Source organism: Vombatus ursinus, unplaced genomic scaffold, assembly GCF_900497805.2.
Source record: "Vombatus ursinus unplaced genomic scaffold, bare-nosed wombat genome assembly UNPS02014770.1, whole genome shotgun sequence".
Lineage (NCBI taxonomy): Eukaryota > Metazoa > Chordata > Mammalia > Diprotodontia > Vombatidae > Vombatus > Vombatus ursinus.
Genome location: NW_020954548.1, coordinates 15,552,592 through 15,579,134, shown reverse-complemented (window position 1 = coordinate 15,579,134; position 26,543 = coordinate 15,552,592). Strand labels below are relative to the sequence as shown.

General features: G+C 37.7%; 1 protein-coding gene across 4 annotated transcripts in view; it reads right to left on the bottom strand.

Moving 5' to 3' along the window:
• NFIB (nuclear factor I B) overlaps positions 1–26,543 on the bottom strand; it is a 268,605-nt gene that overhangs the window by 86,037 nt on the left and 156,025 nt on the right. For all 4 annotated transcript variants that reach the window (XM_027863115.1, XM_027863116.1, XM_027863117.1 and 1 more), the window contains exon 3: positions 19,182–19,235. In XM_027863115.1, the coding sequence (XP_027718916.1) occupies positions 19,182–19,235 (54 nt within the window). The remainder of the gene's footprint in view (positions 1–19,181; positions 19,236–26,543) is intronic.

The following is a 26,543-nucleotide window of genomic DNA, read 5'->3' as shown; positions in this document are numbered from 1 at the left end:
TTACACAGCTAGTAAGTGTTATGTGTCTGAGGTCGGATCTGAATTCACGTCTTCCTGAATCCAGGGCCGGTGTTCTATCCACTACACCACCTAGCTGCCCCTTTCCACTATCTCTCGAAGTCTGTCCAAGTTCATGTTCATTTTTCCATGATATCATCTATCCGTCTCATCCTCTGCTGTTCCCTTTTCCTTTTGCTTTCAATCTTTCCCAACATCAGGATATTTTCCAGTGAGTCCTGTCTTCTCATTATGTGACCAAAAGTAATTAAGCTTCAGCTTCAGTATTTTACCTTCCAGTGAATAGCCTGAATTAATTTCTTTAAGTATTGACTGATTTGATCTCTTTGCTGTCCAAGGAACTGGCAAAAGTCTTCTGCAGCACCACAATTCTAAAGCGTTCATGGTGCTCAGCTTTCCTTATGGTCCAACTCTCACAGCCACACATTGCTAGGAAAAACCATAGCTTTGACTATATAGACCTTTGTCGGCAAGATGATATCTCTGCTTTTTAGTATGCTATCCAGATTTGCTGTAGCTTAGCACAGGGCATGGCCTATAGTGGCACTTGGGAAATGTTTGTTGAGTGAGTGCATAAATGCATGAATGAATTCCATCCATCATTCATCCTCACAATCTCCTGTGACAACATGGCTGGTGGCTACCCAGGAATTCAAACTGCCTGAAATCGCTAAAATTTACATTCCAAAAGCAATTTACAAATTTACTTGTAGTTTGCTTGCCACCTTGGAGGCACTCTCCCCCAGAAGCAGTACTAGAATTGTTATTTTATATATATATATATGTATATATGTGTATATATATATGTATGTGTATATGTATGTATATATGCATATGTGTGTGTATACATACACATATATACATATATGTAAGCATGTATACACGTATACATATATTTATCATTATTAATTATAGAATGAGGCAACATGGTACAGGGAAAAGAGTACTTGATTTGGAGTCACAGGATCTTAATTTAATTTCTGGCACTGTACTTAGTACTTTCATTTAAGGTTTGCAAAGCTCTCTAAACATTCTCTCATTTTGAAACTTTCAATCTCTCTGTGAAGCAGGTACTGAAAGTATTGTTATCTCCCTTTTCCAGGTAAGAAAATGGAGTCTTTGAGAGATTAAATGTTTTGTTCATGTATAGGCAGCTAGTCAGTGTCTGAAGCAAGAGTCAAACCTCTATCTTTCCTAGCTCCAAGCATAGTACTCTCTATTATAACATAGTGCGTCTGGCCATAGGATTATACTGCTATGTGGTATACTAGTATAAATTATAACATAAAGAGATTAGTATAATATATTCAATATATTCATAATAATTACGCCTCTAAGGTCAAATACATTCAGCATTCCAAGCAACCAACCAACAAATAAAATTTAGGGATATTTCTACTGTGATTTATAGCTTATAAAACACTTTACATACATTATCTTATTTGACACTCACAACAACCCTGTGAGTTAAGCTAAAGCAGTATTATTGCCCATATTAAAAATGAGAAAAATTAAGCTGAAAGAAGTAATGACAAAAACCTATTAAACCTCTAACTTATTTGAAGCATATTTCAATGTTTCAATGGCAACCCAACCTGAAGCAGAATACTATACATTTAGTCAAACTTATCTCCAAGGGTAACAATTTTTTTTTTTATGGGAACATGCATAAAGAGTTTCAGCTTGGGATTCTAGGAACACATTTCTACATACACACAAACACTCCTTAAGGGGGAGTAGGGACTCTGAATTAAAATGCTGGTTGGGTCTCTGGAGTAAAGAGGTGTCTGTGGATTATGAGATGATATGGGGGCTAGAAATACAGCCTCTGGGAAGAGACAACCATTGGGACCTGGGTTGGCAAGACTAGAGCAAAGAGTTTTCTGTGTTTCTTCTTCTTCTCCTTCACAAAAACCCCTGATCTCAACTGGATCTGAGAGTCTGAAACTTCTACAGAGTAGGGGCCAAGAACAAATTGCCTATAGTGGCACTTGGGAAATAGGAGGAAAGAATAGAAGTAAAGAGGATGAGCATTTATATAGCACCTACTATATGCCAGGCATTGTGCTAAGCACTTTTTTGGTAAATATTATCACATCTGAACCTCACAACTCTGTGAGGTAGGTTCTATTACTATCTCCATTTCACAGTTAAGGAAACTAAGGTAAACAGAGGTTAAGTGAACTCACCCAAGGTCATACTGCTAGGGTCTGAGGTCAAATTTGAATTCAGAACTTTTTGACTCCAGGCCCAGTGCTCTTTTCTCTGTATTACTAGAATATAGAAAAATACCAAAGAATGGAAGGTATCAGGGAGGGGAGTGGAACTGCCATTCTCAGATATTTCAGGATCATTATTTATCCATAAGGACAGTTTCAAAAAAAATGGTAAAAGAATCAGAGACTGTGGATGTTTTCATCTCTAGGAAAAAATAATTATCCCATATACCTTGGCTTCATTAATACTATATTTTAAGCAAATATATTAATCATCTCACTTTCATTTTACACTATAAATCATACAGTCACAGAACCTCAGAGCTTAAGAGACACTTTAAATATTCCATAGTCCAGCTGGGGTAGATGAGTCAGTCACCTCTACAACACATCTGACGACTCATCCACCCTCTGCTTGAACACCTCTAGTAAGGGAAATCTCATTACCTTCTAAGGTGCCCAATGTAGATGGTTCTTAGTGTTAGGAAATTCTTATCTGTCTCAGCTACAGAGTCTTGGAAGTTGAGACTAAATTTAGTCCTACTTTGACATTTATTTAATTCGTTATGGGGCAGCTAGGTGACACAGTGTATATACAGTGCTGGGCCTAGAGTTAGGAAGACCTCAGTTCAAATTTGGCCTCAGACGCTTACTAGCTGTGTGATCCTGGGCAATTCATTTAATCCGTTTGCCTCAGTTTCCTCATCTGTAAAATGGGCATAATAATAGCACCTACTTCCCAGGGTTGTTGTGAAGATCAAATGAGACGATAATAATAGTAAATCTCTTAGCACAGCATCTGGGACATAGTAATCACTATATGAATGCTAGTTATTATTATTATGGTATGGTGAAGACAGTACAAGATTTCTCACATCAGAGAACGTGAGTCCTAATCCTAACTCTGGTTACCAATGAACTGTGTAACCTTAATCAAATCACTGACTCTCTCTGAAGTTCAGTTTCCTCACTTATAAAATGAGACAGTAGAAAAAGAGAATCCCAAATAGCTATTTCAATTCCAAAATCTATATGAACATAAAACAAGTATTTATGAAGAGGCCAGAACTGTGGTAGGTTCTAGTGGAGATGATGATGATGATGATGATGATGATGATGATGATGATGATGATAATGATGATGATGAAGAATGCTGATGCTTGTGTTTTAAGACACCAAGTTTAGAGAAGTCAGAGCTCCTGCCCTATGGGAGCTTGTTGCCCATGATTCTGATTCTCCCACCATTATCAAGAACGCTTGCTAAACTCGATGCTATATATAGTATATGCACGAAACTTGGTGTCTACCTGTCCGTGAAGGAATTATAGCTAGTTCAAGAGACGGGATATCAGTCCATTAACTTGAATTATAAATGTTCAAAGAAGAAAGACCAAGTTCACTTTCACCTCAGAATTTCAATGTGTGACCTCAGTTACTTAGAAGTGGAATCTATAGCACCTTTCCCCCAAAATTTCTTTGTCCTCATCCCTCGGGAGTCCTCTCTATTCTTCAGAGAGCTCATCCATTCTCATATTCTTAATTCTCACATCTCTTCTAATACCACAATGCTCAGATAACTTCATATGTAGCAGCTGCAAAGTAACATCAACCAGAACCTTATTTATAATTATTTATATTCTTGTATATATAATCTACAACTACGTAGATGCCTTTATGCCAATATATACAAAATACATCAATTATAACAAAATGCATGCCCTGAATAAAATATAGATACCTTGTTACCTCAGTGAAAATTTAACATTTTGCACTCCTTTATTATTTAGTTTAAAAGTACAGCTTGAAAAGTGCTTTAATTTTAGAAATTAAATAAAACTTCTGAGCTTAAGGGCTACTGAAGGGGAAAATAACCAATCATTCCAGGGAGTGTTATAGAATGAATAACATTTAGCTGCCTAAAACTGAATTTATCACCATTCCCCAAAACCTGCTTCCTCTAATTTCCCTGTTTCTGTCTCCATTTTTCCTCACTCACCCAGATGGGAAATCTTAGTCTCATTTTGACTCTTCCCTCTCTCTTTCAGTCCCTCAGCTAATGAGGTGCTAAGTCCTGTCATTCTCTGTGAATTCCTGTTGTGGAAGAAAAACACTACACTCTGCTTTTAGCACAAGTTTGTCAGAGTCTATTTATTAAACCCCAGCATTGCTGCTTATAGAGAAAAGAGAAGCAAAGGGCAACGTTCCTCTTTGTTAGGAGTTTCTCTGACCCAAGCCATATCAACTTACATTTTTATACTGATCAGGAAACAAAAATATAATTCCACATAGAGATAAAACAATTGACAAAGCTCAATTATGGCATTTTTTTATTTGTTAAAATAAAACAATAGGAACTTAAATGTGAATCATCCCTCTGGGTGAATAATCTTCCTGAAATCAATCAGTCTGGTCAAAGGTGAAAAAAAAGAGGTACTGCTCTTAATTGGATTAATCAAAAAGTTCCTGCTCTTAGTTTGATCACCAACTAATCACTTTAGGGGGTCAGGATTCCTTCCAGACTCTGATTGAGTATAGGAACCAATTAGGTCTTTGATAAGAATAATATCAAGGACTTCAGACTAGGAAAGGACTCCTTAGAATTTGATTAAGTACGATAAGGTTTTTCATTCATGGGAGACCAAGGACTTTGAATAATACTATTTCCTAACATTTTCCTTAAAGAAAAGCAATGCCTTTGTCAACTTTTTCTCTCTTCTGATCCTTAGTTTCCATTCTCACGGACACCACTTAGGTTCTTGTTGTTCAGTTGTCTTAGTCATGTCCAACTCCTCTTGACCCCATTCAGGGTCACTGGATACTTGAGGGGTTTGCCATTTCCTTCTCTAGCTCATTTTACAGATGAGGAAACTGAGGCAAACAGGGTTAAGTGACTTGTCCAGGGTCACACAGCTAGTAAGTATCTGAGGGTAGATTTGAACTCAGGAAGATGAGTCTTCCTGACTTCAGGCCCAGCACTCTATCCACTGAGGCACCTAGCTGCCACCATCTAAGTTCAGGTCCTTATAAGTTTTCACTTGAAGTACTTGAGAACTCTAACTGGTTTCCTTGCTTCCAGCTTCTCCTCACTCCAATCCAACATGCCAGGGCTACAGTAAATTTCTTAATACATAGTTCTATTCATGGTAGTCCCTTGCCTTTAATAGCTTCTCATTATCTATTGAATAAAGTTTAAATTCCTTAGTTTGGCATCCAAAGCCCTCTACAACCTGATTCTAACCTGCCTGTCTAGCATCATCTCGTATTGTGGTCCTGCACATTGTGCTCCAACAAAATTATATTACTCATCATTTCCAAATATTGAACTGTCTCTTGTTCCTTCTAAGGGTAGGGGATTATTATGTCAATCAATTAATTACCCCCACCCCTTTTAAAGCAAGTGGCAAGATGGTACACCCTAACTGATACCTTTGTCAGATGAGGACAATCAATCAAAAGCGTATAAAGTAGGTGAGAACAAGGCCTTGCCAGGAATCAAAGTAGGCTTTAGATTAAGTATAAAGCATCCTTGATAGTTTAGAAGTCACTTACTAGCTGCGTGACCCTGGGCAAGTTACTTAATCCTGATTGCCTCACCAAAAAAAAAATAGTTTAGAAGTTCTTGAAAGTCAGTGAAGGGAGTGAAATGACACCACAAAGGAAGTCTGTGTGGATTAGTTGAGGGACTTGGTCACATCTTAGAGAATTTTGATGTAACCAGTGAGCTAGTTTGGAATTAGGATTTAAGCTTAGGGTAGAACTATTCCACCAAGTCTCTCAGAAGGAATTTCAGGTTGTGAGGGAGGGGAGAGAGGAGAAGAAAATAAGATCCAGCCTCAGCCTTCAACCTCCTATTCCTCCCTTGGCCAGATAAGGACCTTATGAGTGTTGAAGGATCCAGAGGATTTTGGACTTCCCATCCTCATCCTAGAAGCATTTATTTGTTGGACAGTATCTCATTGGGAGACGAGACAGACTGTGTTGTTGTTGTTCAGTCATTTTAGTTGTGTCTGACCCTTTGTGACTCCATTTGGGGTTTTCTTGGCAGAGATCCTGCAGTGGTTTGCCATTTCCTTCTCCAGCTCATTTTACAGATGAGGAACTGAGGCAAACAGGATTAAGTGACTCGTCCAGGGTCACACAACTAGTAAATGTCTGAGGCCAGATTTGAACTCAGGAAGATGAGTCTTCCTGACTTCAAGACCTGCACTCTATCCACTTTGCCACCCAGCTGCCATAAGGCTAGACTGTACATGTGAAGAAAAGTAGATTCAAGGTTCTATAATAAGCCCAGCAGAAAGCCATGCTATATCTAGAGAAAGATCATGAAGATTTCAGCGAAAGTGTTCCAGGAGATGTGAATTCTCCCATTTGCTACACTCTAAACTGGAACCCATAACCTGAACTATGTTGGGAGAGACATCCTAGATTTGGGGGAGGATGTTTTGTACTGTTCTAAACCGCCTAGTAAACATTCCTTTCTAATTAAGCTAGTGAAGTCTGGCTGACTAATTGTGATCAGTCAATAACCTTGGAGGGAAGCACTCCAGTAGGGGCTCGTAAGCTACAGCATTAAAAAGATGTCCTTCTAACCTTCTCAGGGATACCTCCAGAATCCTGTGATTCACTCTAGCAGCTGCCTTATGAGGATTTGCTCAGTTCAAATGAGGGGTTTGGGATGGTAGACCCAAAGCCACTGGTATACACATTTTGTTTGCACAGTACTCTATGCCTAAAGTGCATGCTGCAATTTCCTCCATCTCTCCACAATTGAAACCCTCCCCATCTTTCAGGGCTGACAGATGCCATATCTTCCATCTAGTCTCCCCTAATCCCACTGACCAAAAGTAATCTCTCCACCCTTAGATCTTGATGCAGTTTGCTTTGTCTTAGACAAATATGTAAATGAACATAAGGGTATTCTACTACAACTTTGTGTGAGGATGAAGTGGCTTTTCATGTCTTAATCTTGGATATTGTGGACAAAAGCATGTGCTGTAAAGAACTTGGAAAAAGCGGGAACGGAGGATGACTGCATATATGTCAACAAAAATGAGGATTACTTCCATGAACAATGTTGATAATGAGCTTAGGTCTATTATAAATAGAGTAAATATGAAAATGAAGGATGGAATAGACAGACAGATAGAGAAAATATAGAAGAACAAAGATCTTGCACTGAGTACCCAGAAAAGATACAAGAATTTTAGTAATGTGGAAAATCTAAACCTATTTCTATCTTAAATTCCTCTGTGGAAAGGGATGTTATTATGAAAAAGTTGGCATTAGGTACTAAATCATCCCTCTACCTATTTTCTTGGTAGTTGCTGGCACTTACAAAAGATTTTGCATAAATTATTTCATTTGTTCTTCACATTAACCTTGTGAAACTGGTGTAATGTCAAACTCATTTTACAAATGAGAAAAGTTAGCAACTGAGTTCTCTTAACCAAGATTAAGAGATTAACTAATCTGTGGTTAGAGGCAAGAGAGGAACCCACATCCAGGTGTCTCCTGACTCTGTGAGGAATGGAGTTAGAGGCAGCTAAGTGGCATACTGGATTGAGGCCTGGATTTGGAGTCAGGAAGACCTGAGTTCATATCTGGTCTCAGACACACTTGTTATGTAACCCTGGGCAAGTCACTTAGCATCTGTCTGCCTCAGTTTCCTGAACTGTAAAATGGACATAATGATAGCAGGGACCTCCCAGGGTCGTTGTGAGAATCAAATGAGATAATATTTGTAAGGCACTTAGCACAATTCCTAGTACACAGTAGGCACATAATAAGTGCTTTTGTTTTCCTTTCCTTCCTTCCTTGTCTAGTGCTCTTCCATTTCATCTAGCTTACTCATGTTTTTCTAAAAAGACCCCATAATGAATCTTCTCTAATGTACTAAATGTCTTCTTTTAATTCTTTTAATATTTTGTGCAACACTTAGTCTGCCTCTCCACAGTCCATCACTCTCATTACATGACCTACCCATCTCTTAAATACTTAAAATTTAAATTAATATACTATTTTGCTGAACATCCATTAAAGTTAAATTGAGCTCTCATTCCAAACTCACATTGTATATAATATACAAGATCTCATGCAGTGATTGTTAGTAAATAAAAGAGTTAAGATTTGAATACAGGTCTCACTTTTCTCTTAACTGAAATTCATTTTTTCAACCATATCATACTGCTTCTTTTTTCATAGATACTATAAACAGTATACAAAAGGAAAAATATAGATAATTTCATCAAAGGATTTCAACCAATATCTTTCGATCATTTTCATTAAGCTCATGAAATACGACCTATTGTCAAAACCAGTAAGCCAACATATATGTGTGTTTGTGTGTGTATGTTTATGTGGGGGGGGGAGATTCATGACACTTTAACTGATTTGTGAGTTTATCAGGTTAGATACTCCATCCAACAGTATTGTATAGACTCATAGAGAAGAGAGAGCTCTGGATTTGGAGTCAAAGGGCCACAGTCCAGATCCTGTATCTGTCACTTAGAAGAGACACAAAGTTGGCAGATTCTTGGTGGGCTTCAATTTTCTCATCAGTAAAAGGAGGGAGGTAAACTAATGGCCTAAGATTTCCCTTCTACATCCGTGATCCTATGTCTGTACTTTCTCATCCTGAACTCATTATTTATATAGTTACTTAATTTGATCAAAGCAAGCATGGCGACTCAAGGTATTAATTAGTACACTGAGCTATCAAAGTGATCTTCCCAAAACATAGGTTTGACCATGTTGCCCACCCTCCCTCCATAACTTCAGTGGCTCCCTATCACCTCTAGGACAAAATATAAAATCTGGCTTCCTCCTTCAGCTCCCATCTTCTCACATCTTTCTCCTCCTTGCCATGCATTCTGGCCTCCTTGTTGCTCTTCACATGAGACACTCCTTCCTTGACTCAGGGCATGTTCACTGTCTGTCCCCTATACCTAGAATTTTTACCCTCCTCATCTCTGCCTCTTGGCTTTCCAGGATTCCTTCAAGTCCAAGCTGAAATCCAATCTTCCATAAGATACCTTACCTGATCTCACTTAATGGTAATACTTTTCCTCTGCTGCTTATCTCCAATTTACCCTGAATATAGCCTTGAATTGTAACCTTCTTGTAGGTAACTGTTTGCATGTTTCTTCACCTAGCAGACTGTGAATTCCTTAAAAGCAGGGACCGTCACACAGTAGGTGCTCAATAAATGCTTATTGACTAACATTATAAAGATGAGGAAACAGGCTCAGAGGAATCACACAGCTAGAAGACATTAGGTGTAGGATTTAAATCCATTTCTTATTCCTGACTTCAAGACATAAGAGATGATGGGCAAGTCATAACCTCTGTCTGCCTCGGTTTCCTCATGTGTAAAGTGGTAATAATAATAGCACCTAGCTCCCGGGGTTGTTGTGAGGATATGAGAACGTTTTAAAAGTTTTTGCTGTTGCTGTTTAATCATTTCAGTCATGTCTGACTCTTCATGACCTCATTTGGGGTTTTCTTGGCAAAGATACTGGAGTGATTTGACATTTTCTTCTCCAGCTCATTTTACAGATGAGGAAACTGAGGCAAAAAGGGTTAAGTGATCTTCTCAGGTTTACATAACTAGTAAGTGCTTGAGGCTGGATTTGAACTTAGGTCTTCCTGACTCCTGGTCCAGCTCTCTATCCACTGTGCCACCAAACTGCCACACACACACACACACACACACACACACACGTTAAGTGACTTGCCCAAGGTTACCTGGGTAGTAAGTGGTGGTACCATGATTTGAAAGCAGGTCCTTTGAATCCAAGTCTAATACTCTTTCTATCGTAGCCTATAGCCTCTTCTACTAGTGGAATGCAGCCTGCAGAGTAACATAATCAGCATTCGTTCCCTTGGACTTCAAAAAGCCCTCCCAACACCAAGGACTCTACTTCTCTGACTCTTTTCTTCCTGGCCATAGCACACACACACACACACACACACACACACCACACATTTTGACTGCTTTAAGTTAATATGGAAATTTACTATTACTATTTACTAAAATTTAACTTTTCTGGAAGGATAATATACAGGGATAAATTTCGTTAATGTAATCACCATTATCTAGTTAGACAGAAAGAGAGAAAGAGAGAGAGAGAGAATGTATATCTCCTTGAAATAGAATCATATAATTTATTGTGGTGTAGTTGAAAGAGTATTTATTGTACTTAGACTGGAGTCACAGGATTTGAGTTTGAATTCTGGTTCTGATCCTTATTAATTAGAAAATTACTTAACTACTCCGGGTTTCAGTTTTTTCTCTTCTATAAAATAAGAAACAATGACTAGATGATCTCTAAGGTCCTACCAGCTCTTAAAACTATGAAACAGACAGCATATATCAGTAGACAAAGGAAGATTTTCTCATATTTTTGTTTGCTTTTTGGTAGATTGTTTTGTAAATGTTCTTAAATCTCATGCTTACACTGTATACACTGTTTAGATCTTATTTTGCTATCTCTCAGTTATGGTTTAATGACATGCCCAGAGTCTTTATAAAGAATCCATTAAAAATGATATTTTCAAACATCCTTGTGCCATTTAGTTGAAGATACTATGCCATTTTCTATACTTAATGAAATAATTCACATGATATATTCCTGTTTGGTTCCAGGGGAAAATAAAGACCCAACACCTAATAGATGATGTTGGTATGCTCTTTTCCTCACAGAAACTAAAATATATATACTCTAATGTATTTGTTCTTTTTGTCCTAATTGTTAAATATCTCAAAGTCAAATTCCTTGCAGATTGTTATCTGCTCAACTCAGGTGCTTGAAAATATCCACTTCTGCTTTCTGCAGATGGTTTTTGTTCTACTTTGTCCTAAAATATCTCGATGTACTCAGCCTTTGAGTCAGTAAGGCTCCTTAGATGCTTTTGGAAATAGTAAAGGTATGAAACTCAAGTAAATCCAAACTAATGTTGATTCATACTATGTTCATTTTCCAAAGACCATTCATTTACAATGCCTGTCCTTAAATTGGTTGGTTGGTTTGTTAATATATGCTGTATATCCCAGACTAAATTACAAACTTCTTAGGACAGGACTTGTTTCTATTTCTTTTGTATCACAACTTCTCAATCCATCTCCATACATTATACCTCATAGCTCAGTACACAGTGGGCACTCAATTAATGTTGTTGACTGACTGGCTGGGAAAGTAATGGTGTAAGTTTGGGGAGGGGGTCATTTTCTTCCATTTTCTTGTCCTGGACAGAATACATTCCTAAGAAGAAGCTCTTCCAAACTCAATACTACAATAGTCAGACTGCAGCCATTGTAGATCCTGGGCATGATGCCAGGCTCTATGTACATCAACCTTGGAGGGGCGGGTACTGAATGAGTCACCGTAACGTTGTCTATGAAAATAAGTAGCTGATGGTTACATGCCATTTCTGACTTTTGAAAAATAATTTGTGCACAAAACGTTTTACTTACTCTCTACCTTTCTCTTCTCCAAGTTCCTTCCTCAGTTTTAACTTAAGAACATTACAAAATGTAGTCTTTTTTTTTGTTTAATTTGGAAGTTTAGAAGTGAAACGTTTCTGAAACAAAATCTGTTTAAGAAAAGATCCTTTGGTTTCTGTACTAACTTGCACAGGCCTCTTTCTCAAGTTACTTAAAAGCTTTACCTATGACGTCGGGTCCCTGCCAATCTTTAACCAGGTCTTTTAGTGTCTTTCTATTTACGCTTTTATGAATAGAATGCCTGTTTATGGTCTGTTATATATTGTCTAATGCCAAAGTTTAAAATTACTTCTTAGTATCATGAAATACTGTATTTTTTCCTATTTAAAAAAAGCAAAAAAACTCTTAATTCTGATTCATACATCAATAAGGAAGTGAAAAGGAGGAGGCAGGGAACTTATCAGTCTCTGGTTAAAAGAGCTACAAGGACAACATCCAGGGGAATTTCCTCTTTCCTTAGATCTTTAACAATCATATTCTTGAGATGTTCCGCTAAGGTTCTACTCGGATGCCTCACTATGATATAGAAGTGAGTCCAAGTTCTTGAAAGCTATGTCAAAGTAATAACAGGCTTCAGCAGGTCCAACCAAGTTAGAAATATAAGCCTGGAAACAGATTCTGTGTTCTATCATCAGAGGACTGGACTAGCTATGTTTGGATGTGTTTATTATCAACTGACTAGCCAGTTCTTTGGCCACATTGCACCTACTATTTAGGTGTGGAGTTGTGATTTGGATACTATCTAGAAAGTTTTGGAATAAGTTGCAACATAGGATAAAGTATGTTACTCTGAAGGCAGTATCCAATTCTTTGATAAAGGTGACAATAATTACAGATCTGTGATTTTGAAAGATATGAGGAACTCCCCTTATGGAAATTCCTTCAAATAATGAAAATCAGTAGCTCATCTCTAGCTTATAACTCAGAGTTGCCTTGGGGCATTGAGAAGTTAAGTGACTTTCCCATGGTCTCACAGCTTTTGCTTATGAGAGCCAGAACAAGAATATAGGTCCTCCTAACTCTGGTGACAGTCCCCTAACCATTACCCCCACAATGGCTCTCTGTGCACACTATGTAACCTCATTACTGCTTCTAAAACTATGGTGTTTAGGCTACCTGCAAGATTAAATATGTAACTTCTTTTTTTGCATTAATGAAATAAAGAATATTGAAAATAAACTTAAGTTTTTATGTGTTTTTTTTTTTACCACAGCTCTTTTATCCTTAAATTAATACACAAAAAACTTTAAAAGAAAATGTAAAGGAAAAAAGTGTATGTGAGATACTAAGGGCCAATACCCTAAGAATTTCACAGACTATGTACAGGAATGACTATATTCACTGAGCATTAGATTCAGAGTACCTATGTCACATTAACCCCAAGGACAAATATAGAACAAGGAAGAGAAGCTTGTGGATTCTAGGTAAGGAAACTTGTTAATAAACCTTGCAAAAAATGCCCTGGGATCCTTCACAAGCACCAGCAGTCAATGTCTGCATTTTAAGTTTCTAGCCAAAATAGAATATTTCCCAAAACCACAGTGTCCACGAACACCACGCTGAGGCATTAGCTCGGAACTGACTCAGAAGAAAACCCCTTCTGAGTGACTCACATTACTTCCGAGATCACCTTGGTTTTCCTTGGATATTTCCCATCCCAGAACTGGGCAGGGCTTCTCAGCTGGATGGGTTGTGAAATCTGACATGATCATAGCCCAAAGGTGGCATGAATGTGTGAACACAAAAATACCAAGAGAACCAGCAAGTCAGACATGCTAGGGGTTTTTGATTTTGGTTTTTTGTTATTTTTGCTTTTTTTTTTTCTATTAAAGATCACTGCTAAGTCCATCTCACAACTAAAATGTAGCAAGTGTTATTTTTATTTTAAGTACAACTACACCTAAGCCTTTACATTATGAGGGTGTTGATAATGACTCCAGAATAGTAGCTTATTGCAAGGCAGAAGGGGCTGTTTCTTCGAGGCCCCTTTTGTGGCCCCAGTGAGTGGTTAATTTTACATCCACAAAAGAGCAAGCCATCACAAGGTAATGTAATCACATGTGTTCCCTCGCTCAGAGCCCAGGGAAATACATGCATTTCTTTTGTCCAGAGATTTTAGAAAAATCAACTTATTGCTATTTAGAGGTCACCATTTTGGGCAATTTGGCATAGGGTGCCAACAGAGTGCAGGCCTTGGAGTTAGGAGACCTGGGCTTGAAATCTACCACTGGCACTTAACTAGCTGTGTGGTCCTGGGCAAGTCATTTATCCTCTCAAGCCCTCAGTTTCCTCATCAGTAAAATGGGCACGATTATACTTGCACTACCTACCTCCCAGGGTTGTTGTGAGGAAAGTACTTTGCAAACCTCAATACAAACGTATAAATACCTCCCTTGGGCCCTTCCTAGCATCTCTACTTTAAGCTAGCCAAGTAGGGGATGAGGGGAGATTATTTTTACACCCAGGTGGCCTACTGTGAATATATAACCTTTTTAATCATATGCATACTAGGAAATAACCTAAGGTGTTCAGCCACCTACCCTCCCTAATTATCCCTCTGGTGGTTTTTATTGCCTGTAACAAAATTCTACCCTACCTATTCCCAACACCCCAGCCCCAGCTCCCAAAGGTGTTTTCAATAGATCTTCTAGGACCCTAATGCTCCTAAGCTTTTTCCAGGGGCCCTGTGCCAGATGAGCCCATGGGCCCAGATTCTGCTTGAAATCTTTGGGCCTCTTCAACCAGACTATCTGGCTTGGCCATGCTACTGCCAATAACACATGACATACTAAGCATTTGTGATTTGGAAGAGCAACTTCCTCCCTCCACAAACTCAGACCTCAGAGACTTTTCATAGCATCATAGCTGCTGAGCTGGAAGACACTTTAGCAATCATCTTTTTCATTTTACAGCTGAGTAAACTGAGGCCCAGAAAGATTAATCAATTTATTCAAGGTCACACAGGTTAATAAGTGGAAGAGCCAGGATTTGGACTCAACTCTTCTTATTTCCAATCTAGTGTGTGACACATAGTAAATCTTGATAAATGCTTACTGATTGATCTATCCATTGATTGGTAAAAGAGACCTAAGGACACCTAGTTCAATCTATTTTAATCTAACCCAACTCATCCCTGAACAAGAATCCCACTCCAGTCTTTCTTGCAGATTTCTAGTGAGCAAAGGCTCCTAAAACATGCCATTCACCATACCCTAACCATTAGGAAGTTCTTTTTTTTTCTTATATTGAGCCTAAATCGTACTTTTTTGCCAGCTTCCTAGCTCTGCCCTGTGGGTCCAAGCAGAACAAGCAAGTCTTCTCCCTTTTCCTTCAAATACTTGAAGACAGCTGAGAATACCCTAAGTCTTCTTTTCTCCAGGCCTAAGCATCCCTACTTCCTAAAACTAATCTTTATTTGGGAGGAACTCAAGCCCTTCATTCACTGTCCTTGTTGCTGTCTTATGGGCATTTCTCCAGCCTATTATTGTCCTCTCCAAAACCGTGATCTCTATGTACAGTGGAGCTTCTCACCTCATTCCTTCTGGAAGCTAGGCCTCTCCTAAAAACCCAAGTTTGCAATGGCTTTTGGGGGCCACAGTAACACACTGTTCACACACACACACACACACACACACACACATTATTGTTTCTGATAACTAAAATCCCCAGGTTTTTCTTTCAGATAAACTGCAACTTAACCATGCCTCCTCTATTTTATACTTGTAAAATGATTTTTTTCCTTGTAACTCAAGCATAATACTTTATATTTATCCCTATTAAATGTCATCTTATTCCATTCAGACCACCATCCTCACGTGCTAAGACCCTTTTGGACCCTGATTCTGCCATCGAACACATTAACTGTTTCTCCTTGATTTGGGGCATCTAGAAATGTGATCACTGTGTCTTCTATTCCCCTATCCAAGTTGCTAAAAATGTGATTTGGCACAGGGACAAACATAGATCTTCGGAGAACTCTATCAGACACCTTCTTTCTCAATGACATCAAACTATTCAATGAGTATTCTTTGGATCTGACTCCTCATCCAGTATAAAATCAGTATTCTGCAAAAATAAAACTGACAATTCATGCTGGTGACAACCTGGGTGTAAATCCTATATCTGACTCTTACTTAGCTGAGTGACATCGGGAAAATCACTTAACTGCTGCGTGCCTCAAAAAACTCCCTAGAATTAAAATACAATGTAAAAAAAAAAAAAAACAGTAGAAAGGCATTTCTCTACAGGGAGCTCTCCTAAGTTGATAAAACAACAGGTCCTTCATGTATCTTCAATAATGATGATCCTAAGTTATTTGTTAACCCTATATTGCGTTCTGTATCAGAAAAGAATGACTAAATTATCATGAGTGTAGTTGTAGTGGGCCAGTGTGGTATAGTTTAAAGAGTTCCCACTCTGGGCCTCAGTTTCCTCATCTGTAAAATATCAGTCATAATACTTATATTAAGTACTTCTCATACGGGTTGTTGTGAGCAAAGTGTTCTGTAAATCTTAAAATATTATATAACTGTGAATCATTATTCTAGTTTTGATTTCCCTTTACTGTGTCCTAATTCTTTGACAGTGAGTAATCTCAGTTTGGTAACAAGAGGAGAAGACTGGACTGGACTGCGTTCAGGAAACAGCAGAATTCCTCTAATAAGTCTATGCTCTCCATGAAAGCAAAGGCACATCTTTTTCATATTAATGTTCTACCTGTGCTGTTGTTTGGTTGTGAGACACGGAATATAACAGCTTCCAAAATATTGAAAAGAAATATAATTCAAGAGGCAATGAAGAGTCAGGGTCATGGTAGGTGGAAAGAAGCTGTAACATGTAACTACTGAGGAGTTCTGAAGATGTCATTAAGGGTTTGTATAATCACAAAAAAAGATAGGCTGGTCACGTGGCAAGGGTGAGAGATCACAGCTGGGCAGCCAGAGTACTGTACTGGTAAGAAGTTTACAAAGTTAAGAGAAAGTGAGAAAGACTTCCAGCATTTTCAGTGGACCCCTCAATGTCAAATTTTAAAAAGGATATGGACGGGGCAGCTAGGTGGCGCAGTGGATAGAGCTCTGGCCTTGGAGTCAGAAGGACCTGAGTTCAACTCTGGCCTCAGACACTTAACCCTTACTAGCTGTGTGACCCTGGGCAAGCCATTTAACCCCAAATGCCTCACCAAAAAGGAAAAATAAAAAAAAATAAAAAGGACGTAGCCAAGTAGTACAGGATAGATGGCTTCCAATCTGTATCACTAGAGGGAACTTCCAAATTGATAAAATCACAGGTCCATTTGAGTATGTAAACATATGTGCTAAATATGATAAGCATGATGAAACAGGAAATTGGATTGGTCAAATACCCTATTTTCTATCAATTTCAACTTGATTCAGGTGGACGAAATATGTAATAATTAGGCATTTAACTTTTATTTTAATTTTTAAGAGAACTACCAAGGCAAAAGAAAAAAGAAATCTATTAATCTACTGCACCACATTTTGAAAAATAACAGTAATTTTCCCAATGCCGTGTTGAAGTATGCTTTGGCAAATGCTGACTTGGGAAAATGCACCTAGTATAGCAAAAAAAAAAAGTCATCAAAGCTTCTTGAAAAAGAATGAAATATCTACTTCTGAGGCTGCAGAGATATGCACAAAGTTTTGATTCAGATCAAGCAAAGAGAATTTTTAGATTAGTGTAATTCTCTCCTCGGCATGTTCAGAATTGCATTTCAAACAATAACAGCTTTATTAATTTCAAACCAAGCTGTCATCCAAATGTAAAGAACATACCCTTTGTTTAGGCTGGCTTACAGTACTTATCAACTCTTTCTCCAATAGAGAAAGGCTTTTTCATTCTGTGTAAAATGAGTGAGGAGGCTTTTCTAAAGTGTCCTGAAACAATTCACTCTTGGCCTGACACCAGACAGAGAAAATGGGAGTCAGCTAAAAAGAATTTTTCATAAACTTAAGAAAGATTGAAAATGACATGGGACTAATGAAATTTCAACTTTAACCAGAATATTTCCTTCAAAAAGTATTGTATTTGCAGTTCTTTGTTCTGTGTGCAGATGGATAGCTGAAGTGATTCTCCATGGGAAGGAAGGGGGGGGCGAGGAGAAGGTTGAAGGGGAGAAGGGTCTCTTCAAGCAAATTTGCTTAGCAGCTAAATGCGTATCTTTTGTTTATTTTTTTTCTTGGGAACTTCACAACATTTTACGGAGAGGAACCTGTAATAAGCATTTTAAGATAAATTTTCTTTATAGAATGTTCCTTTAATTAGTTCCATTTCTTGAAATGCTCCATAATATTTGTCAGACAGAAGGTTTTTATGTACAATAAGACCTAATTAGCATATGCATCTTAGAGACAGCTTACTACTTTGTAAGTAAAAAGAACCAATCACAACAAAAAGTTATTTGTTTACTTGTTCTACCTGTCTGACACACCTTATAAAGGCAATTGGTTCAAATTATAGTTCAATTTGGAGAGGTTTATGGACAATTTTAACAGCATATTAAAAATTTAGAAGACATACCCCAATATTATGAACCTAATGTTATGGTAGAATGCAGCTATACTATCACAAGAAATATAAAACAAATTAACCACTAGATAATTAAACATAAAATAGATTAAACCCTCACCAATAGAATTCAGACTTTTGGGTTGTACTTCAATGAAGTAAGACAAACATAACTTTTAAAACTGTGATTTTTCTAGAGTACTATTTTACCAAAAGCAACTAATTTGAGGCTCCTTTTTGCTTAGGTTTTCTCCACTGATGAAAAAAAAAGCATAACTAACTACAAAAGCAAAACATTATTCTACTTCAAAACTATTAGGAGAAGAGAACTAAGAAAACTAATAAGATATCTGAGTTAATTTTCAGAGCTAAAACAATTTCTGAAAAGTTCTGCACAAATTAAATAAAAGGTAAACTTCAGTCTTCATTCATTTCTGATGTTAAGGGTCCAGTGAAAACAGTAGAGAAGTTGAGTTCTCTTTAACAAAAATCACTCACACAAAACCTAACCAAAAATTTTTTAAAGTCACAAAAGCTGATCAACAAGCAGGAGTGAAAGGAGAAAACATACTGTTTGTGAACTTTAAAAGAAAGAGCAAAACATTTTCTTATTTTGTGAAACCACAATAACTTCAAATATCTAACATACACATGCCAGGCATGTGCACTAAATTGAAAAGAAATAACAAAAAAAATTAACAAAATTTAACAATGGTATAAAAAAATTGGCAGTCAACTATGATATGACCATAGAGGTATTTGTCACTGCCAAGGGTCTCACAGAATCACATCTTGTCCTGATCATACCTGCTTGCCAGTACAAAGTAGGCTGCTGACCAATTATGGAGTGTTTATCTATACAGTGGTACCTTTGTTCTCCAACAATGTCAGATTGCAAATGTCCTAGAACACATATTTACCTGGAGGATTCTTGGCAGGATCATTGTGGCTTGGACTTCCTGATTGTCCAGAATCTGTAAAGAAATCAGAGAAAATGTTTTCTTTTTAATTTGTTTTTTAAAGAATTTCATAATCCTTATGAGACCTTTTAAAAATTAACAAAGGGCCAAAGGGTAACAATGGTTAGGAACATAAATGAATTAAGTATAATTTCCTAAGCCTTTCCTGAAGAAACATTTGGATTAAAAAAAAAAAGATGAATAAACATGCACATCTCTTATGCTGAAAAAAAATAAGTATAGTATGGCTGAGGTACAACAAGTTCATTAAAATAAAAGGTCTGGATTTGGAAATAGAAGATACCTACAACATTGGGACAGTATCCTAGATTGTAATAGTATTTTGAAATTAAACAGACATAATGTTTGAGTGTAAATCTGATTATAAACAAACATACCAACCTCCTCCAATAGCAAATTTTCTTTTTACTGGCCGAAATATTCAACAGAGTTAACTTCTCCAGTATTGTGTATATATGTGTGCATATGTTGTGCACATGCAAATATTCTCCCTACCCACTTACCCTAGGCCCATATTTCTCTATATATCATAATAAACATCACCCAGCATCTTATTCATTCATTTATTCATTTGCTAAACACTTATTAAATACTTCCTGTGTACAAAACACATGCTAGGTGCTTTGTACATAGCAGCAAGTACAGAGTTTAGATGTAATATGGTTACCATCCTCATAGTCAATCAGTCAACAGTCACTCAACAAACATCTAGCAATAAAGATCTTAATCTAGTAGGGGGATAAGACATAAATTCAGAAACAAGAATAAGTGCTATTACATGGTAAGTGTAAACCAAAGTGTCATGTGATACCTGAGAGGGAAATTCCTTGCTAGTCAGAGGAACAGGGCAGGCTACATAGAGAAGGTGGAATTGCAGGTGAACTTAAAAGAAGGGATAGATCATTGACAGATGAAAGAAGGAGCAGGATAAATTGATCAGCAATTGATCAGTGACACCAAGAATAATGTAAATTACTAAGGAGTAGCTTTCTCCTGTGGAGAAGGAAATCAATTAATCAATTGAATTTCCATCCATGATGGAGTGACAGATGGACTTGTAGAAAAAAAGCAATCAATGAAACATCTGAATTCCACATTCCAGCATATCTTCTCTTCAATAATATAGGGAAAAGTGATGTAATTCATATACTGGTGGGAGTACTGGTGGGAGCCCCCCCCCCACTGTTCATTCTTTTATATCACATATCTCCCACCATTATCCATGTGGTCCACACTCTAATGGCACACACTCACTCACAGGTTGCCCTTTAATTGTTTACCAATTTTGTCTAGTACTCTTGGTTTGTCACCATCATTAAATCACATAGTCCTCAAGGAAATGAGAGTTCTACCTCTTTCTTTTGTAGTTGCAATTATGTGTTTTCGAGTGTTGTGAGTGTAGGAAGTGACTGATAAATGCTTGTTGAACAAATGGTTAAGAATCAGAGCCCTCATTTGCTTGTCACTGATGGATTTCATCAAAAAATAATGACAGCTCATACTTCTATAAAAAACATTTCATTTACAATATCTTTCTACTTTGTGAGGTAGAAAATGCCAATATTATTGTGCCTACTTTAGAAATGGGGAAACTGAGGCCATGAGAGGCTACAATATCTTATCTACCCATGTTTTGCCAAGGTGGGCCATGTCAGAGGAAGGAATCAAACCCATGTCTCTGGACTCATAGTCGCACACTCTTTCCACTATATTATACAATCAGAGAACTAGGTATCCTCTGTTACTGTACAATACAGGTTGTCTCAAAAGTCTTAATGCACTTTTCATCTTTAATAGCTTGAAACTGCAGTAAGACTTTGGGGACACCCTGTACATTCAATAGTATTTTTACTTGGGGGACCAGATCTGTGATTTCACTGGTGTAGAAAAGTGAGGACACTCCCTATCTCAATTCAGATCTTCACCAGCTCTACAACTTAACAGTCTTGGTTGCCAAGAGCAGAAAGATTAATTGACTTGCCCAGAGTCACCCAGCCCGCATTGTCAGATTCAGGACCTTACCTCGAGTTACCCTATTCCACTACTCCACACTGTTTCTCATTGGCTAGTACAATACAGTGGAAAGAGAAGAGGGTAGGGAGAAAGAGAGGGAGAGAAGAGGAGGAGGAAAGGATAGGAGGGGAGAGAAGAGGGAAAAGGAGAGGGAGAAAGAGAGAAGGAAAGAGAGAGAAAGAGAGGAGAGAGAAAGGGGGGTGAAGTAACCCTTTAAAGGGGAATGAAATAGTTGAAGGCTGTTGTTATTCATTCATACATATATTTTTGTCTGCTATGTAAAAGACATTTTCCTAAATGCCAAGCAGGATATAATGTATAACAGTCCCTGTCCTCATGGCACTTATCATTTAATAAGATTTCACATTAGGATTCAAGTTGTGGGAACAATCCCATTGTGGGAATAGCAAGTCTATACGATACAACATATTATGAAATAATATTTACTAAATGACTACTGTGTATAGAGCACTATGGCAGGAACTGTAAGAGCTATAAATGTTAGATAAAAAATTCCCTGCCTTCATGGAAATTAGTCTAGTAGAAGATAATATAGCACACAATCATGTGATGAGTCTATTAGAAAGTTACAAAACAATATACCATGAAGGGGAGGGGTCATTATGAACTCACAGATCAAGGAAAGGATGATAGAGGAAGTGGAATTTGACTTGGGTTTTAAAGGATAGATAGAAATAGATAGGCAAATTGGGGAAGGGTGGGCAATCCTGTTATAGGGATCTGTGTGAACAAAGGTATGAAAGCATTAGAGAAGATTCTCTTAGCATGAATTTTTGACCCCCACTTTTAACTTGTACAACAAAAATGGCCTCATAATTTTGTGCAGTTGAAAAACATGATGGGGTTGGGAGGGAGTATTATGGAAGGAAGATCTTATCACTCCATTCCTCAGTGAATACCGAGCTATTACCCTCCTGAAAATGAAGAAATAAACTCCCAACACCCCTTATGTATGACAACCACACAAATCTCTTCTCAGGAAACACCAGTCTATGTTACTGCCAGTTTCTATTTTCACCTTCAAATAGTATGAACCATTTCCTGAACTGAAAAAAAAGGGGAACTACTAGAAACCACAAGTATTTGAAGGCAATAGACAATTGAATTCCAAGACTTGAGTCAAATCTTTGACTTGAATAAAAAGATTCCTTCCCAAAACTCTTTGATGGTGCTGACAAGTATATTTTTAATTATCAATTATAATTACTGATTAAAGTTTCTTGTTATCCATTCTTACCTTGAAAAGCAGATACATTAAACATTTTATATTCCTTTCCCTGAAAAAAATATGGCAGTACGATGATGATGATGATGATGGTGATGATGAATAGGAATTCATTAAGTGAAGTAAAGGAGAAAGAACATTTGAGGCATAGGAAGCAAAGGTACAGAGGAACAAAATGGTAACTAGCCCTAATTGTACCTGGAGCAAATTCAACTGAGGGGAGGGAGAGCAGATCCTGACAGCAGCTGCTGGAGACAGTTGAATTAGTTGTAGAGACAGGACCGGCAGTCTACAGCTATCACTGTGGCAGAAGTACTTCCCTCACCCCAAGACACCAGTGACCCATGAGTAATCCCTATTGCTCTCATGCTAACTGGAGGAAATGCAATGAGGTATGAAGTCTCTTAAGTAAAGGAGGGAGAAGTTTCCAGAGGACGGGTTGGTCAACAGTGTCAAATGCTGAAAAGGGACCAAGAAGATAAACCTTTGGATCTGGTTATCATAAGGTCACTAATGACTTTCAGTAGAGTGGTTGGGCAGAATCCAGACGATACAGAATTGAGGTGGTTAAGTATTTATTTTTCCCAGATGTTTAGTAGTGAAATCAGTTAATAATTTAATTGATAAAATATTTAATAAAGCCTACTAGTGTAAGAAGAAGAGCTACAAGACTGATGAACAGAGTAGAAAGGTCAAGTGAGTTATTTGTTTGCTTAAAAAAAATTGTTGTGACCTAAGTATATTTGTGGGGTAGCTAGGTGAAGCAGTAGATAGAGTACCAGGTCTAGAGTCAAGAAGACTGATCTTCCTGAGTTCAAATCTGACCTCAGGCACTTACTAGCTAGCTGTGTGTCCCTGGGCAAGTCACTTAACCCTGTTTGCCTCAGTTTTCTCATCTGTAAAATGAGCTGGAGAAGGAAATGGCAAACCATTCCAGTATCTTTGCCAAGAAAACCCCAAATGGGGTCACAAAGAAATGAAATTGATTGAACAACAATAATAACAACAGAGTACATTTGTAAGCAAATGGGAAGAAGCCAGTGGGGAGAAAGAAATTGACCATGCATAAAAGATGTTCTATGGAGCAATGTCATAAAGGAAGCAGGAAGGGAGAGGATGGATGGGATCAAAGGCACAGATAGAGGGATTAGCCTTAACAAACCACATTCTTCTGTGTCTGGGTGAAAGGAAAAAGTAGATGATAATGCTAAGAAGTTTTGAGAGCAGTACCAGAAGATTTGAGGAAACTCCCATAGGAAAGCCTTAATCTTCCCAGTGAATTAAGAAGCAAAATCATCTGCTATGAATTGGAAGGTTGAGGGGCTCAAAAGAACAGAAACATTTTGTAGTATCTTTGGGGAATTAGATAAAAGACCCCCTAAGTCTCATAAGTTTGCCTTGCAAACTTGGAGAATTATAAAGAGCTAGCTAGGATTATGCGTTGTAAACCTGTTGTGGTGAAATCGGTTTAATTTCATGTATCTCTGGCAATATTGAGCAGTCCAGAAGCAGAAGCTGAGATGTCCGATGGTAGAGGTGACCCAGGGTTGAGGTTTATTAGTAGGACAGCCGCAGGCTAAGAGGCAAGGAATTTTACAATACTGGTGAATTATTAAAATGGCAAGGCGGAAGTCTACTTAGTCTACTAAGAGAATAGGGGAGGCCAAAGAACCAAAGACAGAGAGCAAATTAGCATAAAAATAACAGGGGAAGATAGCAGGGGAGGAGGTTACAGTCAGAAAGTCAAGGTTCATCTTAAAGGCGGGATATAGTTCTGTTAGTTAAGATCTAAGAGGAGACCATGAATATCACTGTATTACTTTGTATTTACTAATCCATATACATGTCATTCCATGACCCCCTATCCCAATAGAATGTAAACACCTTGAAGGCCAAGAGACTGTTTCAGTTTTGTCTTTATACATCTTTCCAAATGCAGAACAGGAAAAGACATCAGAGGTCATTCCTCATTTTACAGCTAAAGAAAGGCCTGAGGGATTAAGAGGCTGTAACTTGAATCTAAGTCTTTCAGCTCCAAACTACATACAGCACAAATGTACCATGAAACTCATAATTCATCAAGTATTTATTAAACTCTTACTGTCTACCAGGTACATAGTACATAGTAGGGGCTTAATAGATACTTAGTAAGTTGATATGGGATAGAGAACTCCCTTTCAAATCTAAATTTACTAGCTATTTTTTTTTTTGGTTTCTACATCTGTTAACCCACTTTGCATTAACCAGCAGCACAATCTACTTATACTCCATTCTCTCTTTGCTGCTGTACAGAAAACCAATTTTAAACTAGATTCAGTATGGCAGCTGCTATGTAAACAAAGGAAATCCAGTTATTTCTCTCCTAACCTGAAGGAATTTTACTATGGAATATCCAGTGAGTGTCTGTGCCTAGCATAAGGAATAGAGAGAATGGGGCAATTCAGAATAGGTGGGCATCATAATTAACTGATTCATTAAATTTTATCAAGTCCAGTATTATTTTATTCACTTATTAGCTCTTTACCTTACAAAAAGAATTTTAGGCCATGGATAAAATCTAGCAGTAAGGGCAGGGATATAAAGAACAACTAGCAATAAGAGATGCTAGAGGAAAAGTGAATTATTAACCTGAATAAATGTAATAATAATCAGAAAAATCCCAGCTGAAGAAATAATGCTGTTATCTCCCAATGTACAAAAATGCATTGTCTTAGAGTATGAGACTTAGACCATCAGTTAAAATTATGAATTTGGTTTATATTCTCTAGAAACTTGAATTTATGGAAATCACTTGCAGAAAGGGAGGAAACAGCAGCAAAACAGCGTTTTTGATCAGGGTAGTGTCAATAAGCAAGAAGTTCTGGCCAGGAGTACAGAGATAGGATCATGGAAACAACGAACATGAACTTGGACAGGCTTCAAGAGATAGTGGAAGACAGAAGGTCCTGGTGTGCTATGGTCCATGGGGTCACAAAGAGTCAGACATGACTGAGCAACTGAACAACAATCTCAAGGAAGCTCAGGAAGTTACCTGGGACATGGGTGTCCTCTGGACAGGGCTCAATGTCAGATGAGCCAAAAGAGAACTGTGATCTGAGTAGAGAGAGGGCAGGACTTCAAGATTGAGGCTTTGGCAAAGGCTTCGTTCCATCCTGCACCAGATACATTCAAAGATGTATGCTCAAACAGTTCAGGTTCTTTCACCCCAACAATCACATGGCCTAGTTCCATTATGGAAGTTCCCCGTTAAACTGGTAACAAAGGTGCCCTGTCAGGTCTGAATTGAATTCTCACTCTCCAGATATTGCAAGATACAGAGAATTCATTTTCTCATTGGCTCCACGACACGAGGACAATAAATGGGAAATAGGGATTGTTTTATAGAATTTCACTTCACAGCCAAGTTGGCTAAAAAAAAAAAAAAAGCAGGTTGAACTAGATGATTTTGAGGTCCTTCTAGCTTTAAAATGCCATGACTCTATAATAAAATATCTACTCCATATATCAAAGGATAGCTGAAGAGTGAATAAAACCCATACTGTAACCTGCTTTGAGTCTCTTGCTGGAACTAAAATTAGTCAGCATGTGATAAAGGATTCCTTTGTTATATACCTTTGCCTTAAGCAGGTGAAGAAATAGCCCTTTGTCAACTGAAGAATACCTTCAGTTCCCCCCCACCAAAAAAAAAAACCCACCAACTTTTCTCAGAACAGTCTCCTCCTTTCTCTATGAAATGTTATTAATGAACACTTTCATAAGTTTAAATTCAATTTAGTTTACTGAGATAGCATGGGGGAGAAAGGGGTTGGAGAGAGCTTGTAGGGATTAAATATATAGCATGTCACAAAGAAGCAGTCAGGATAAGGGGGGAAAGCAAAAGAAACAGAAAAGATTGAAGTAAAAGTATACAACCATTGATGGAAATTTTAAAAAACAAATAAAATACACAAAATAAATAAGAACATAGAAACCAAAAGGCAGTCTGCCTTTTAAAAAGTGTGTGTGTGTGTGTGTGTGTGTGTGTGTGTGTGTGTGTGTGTGTG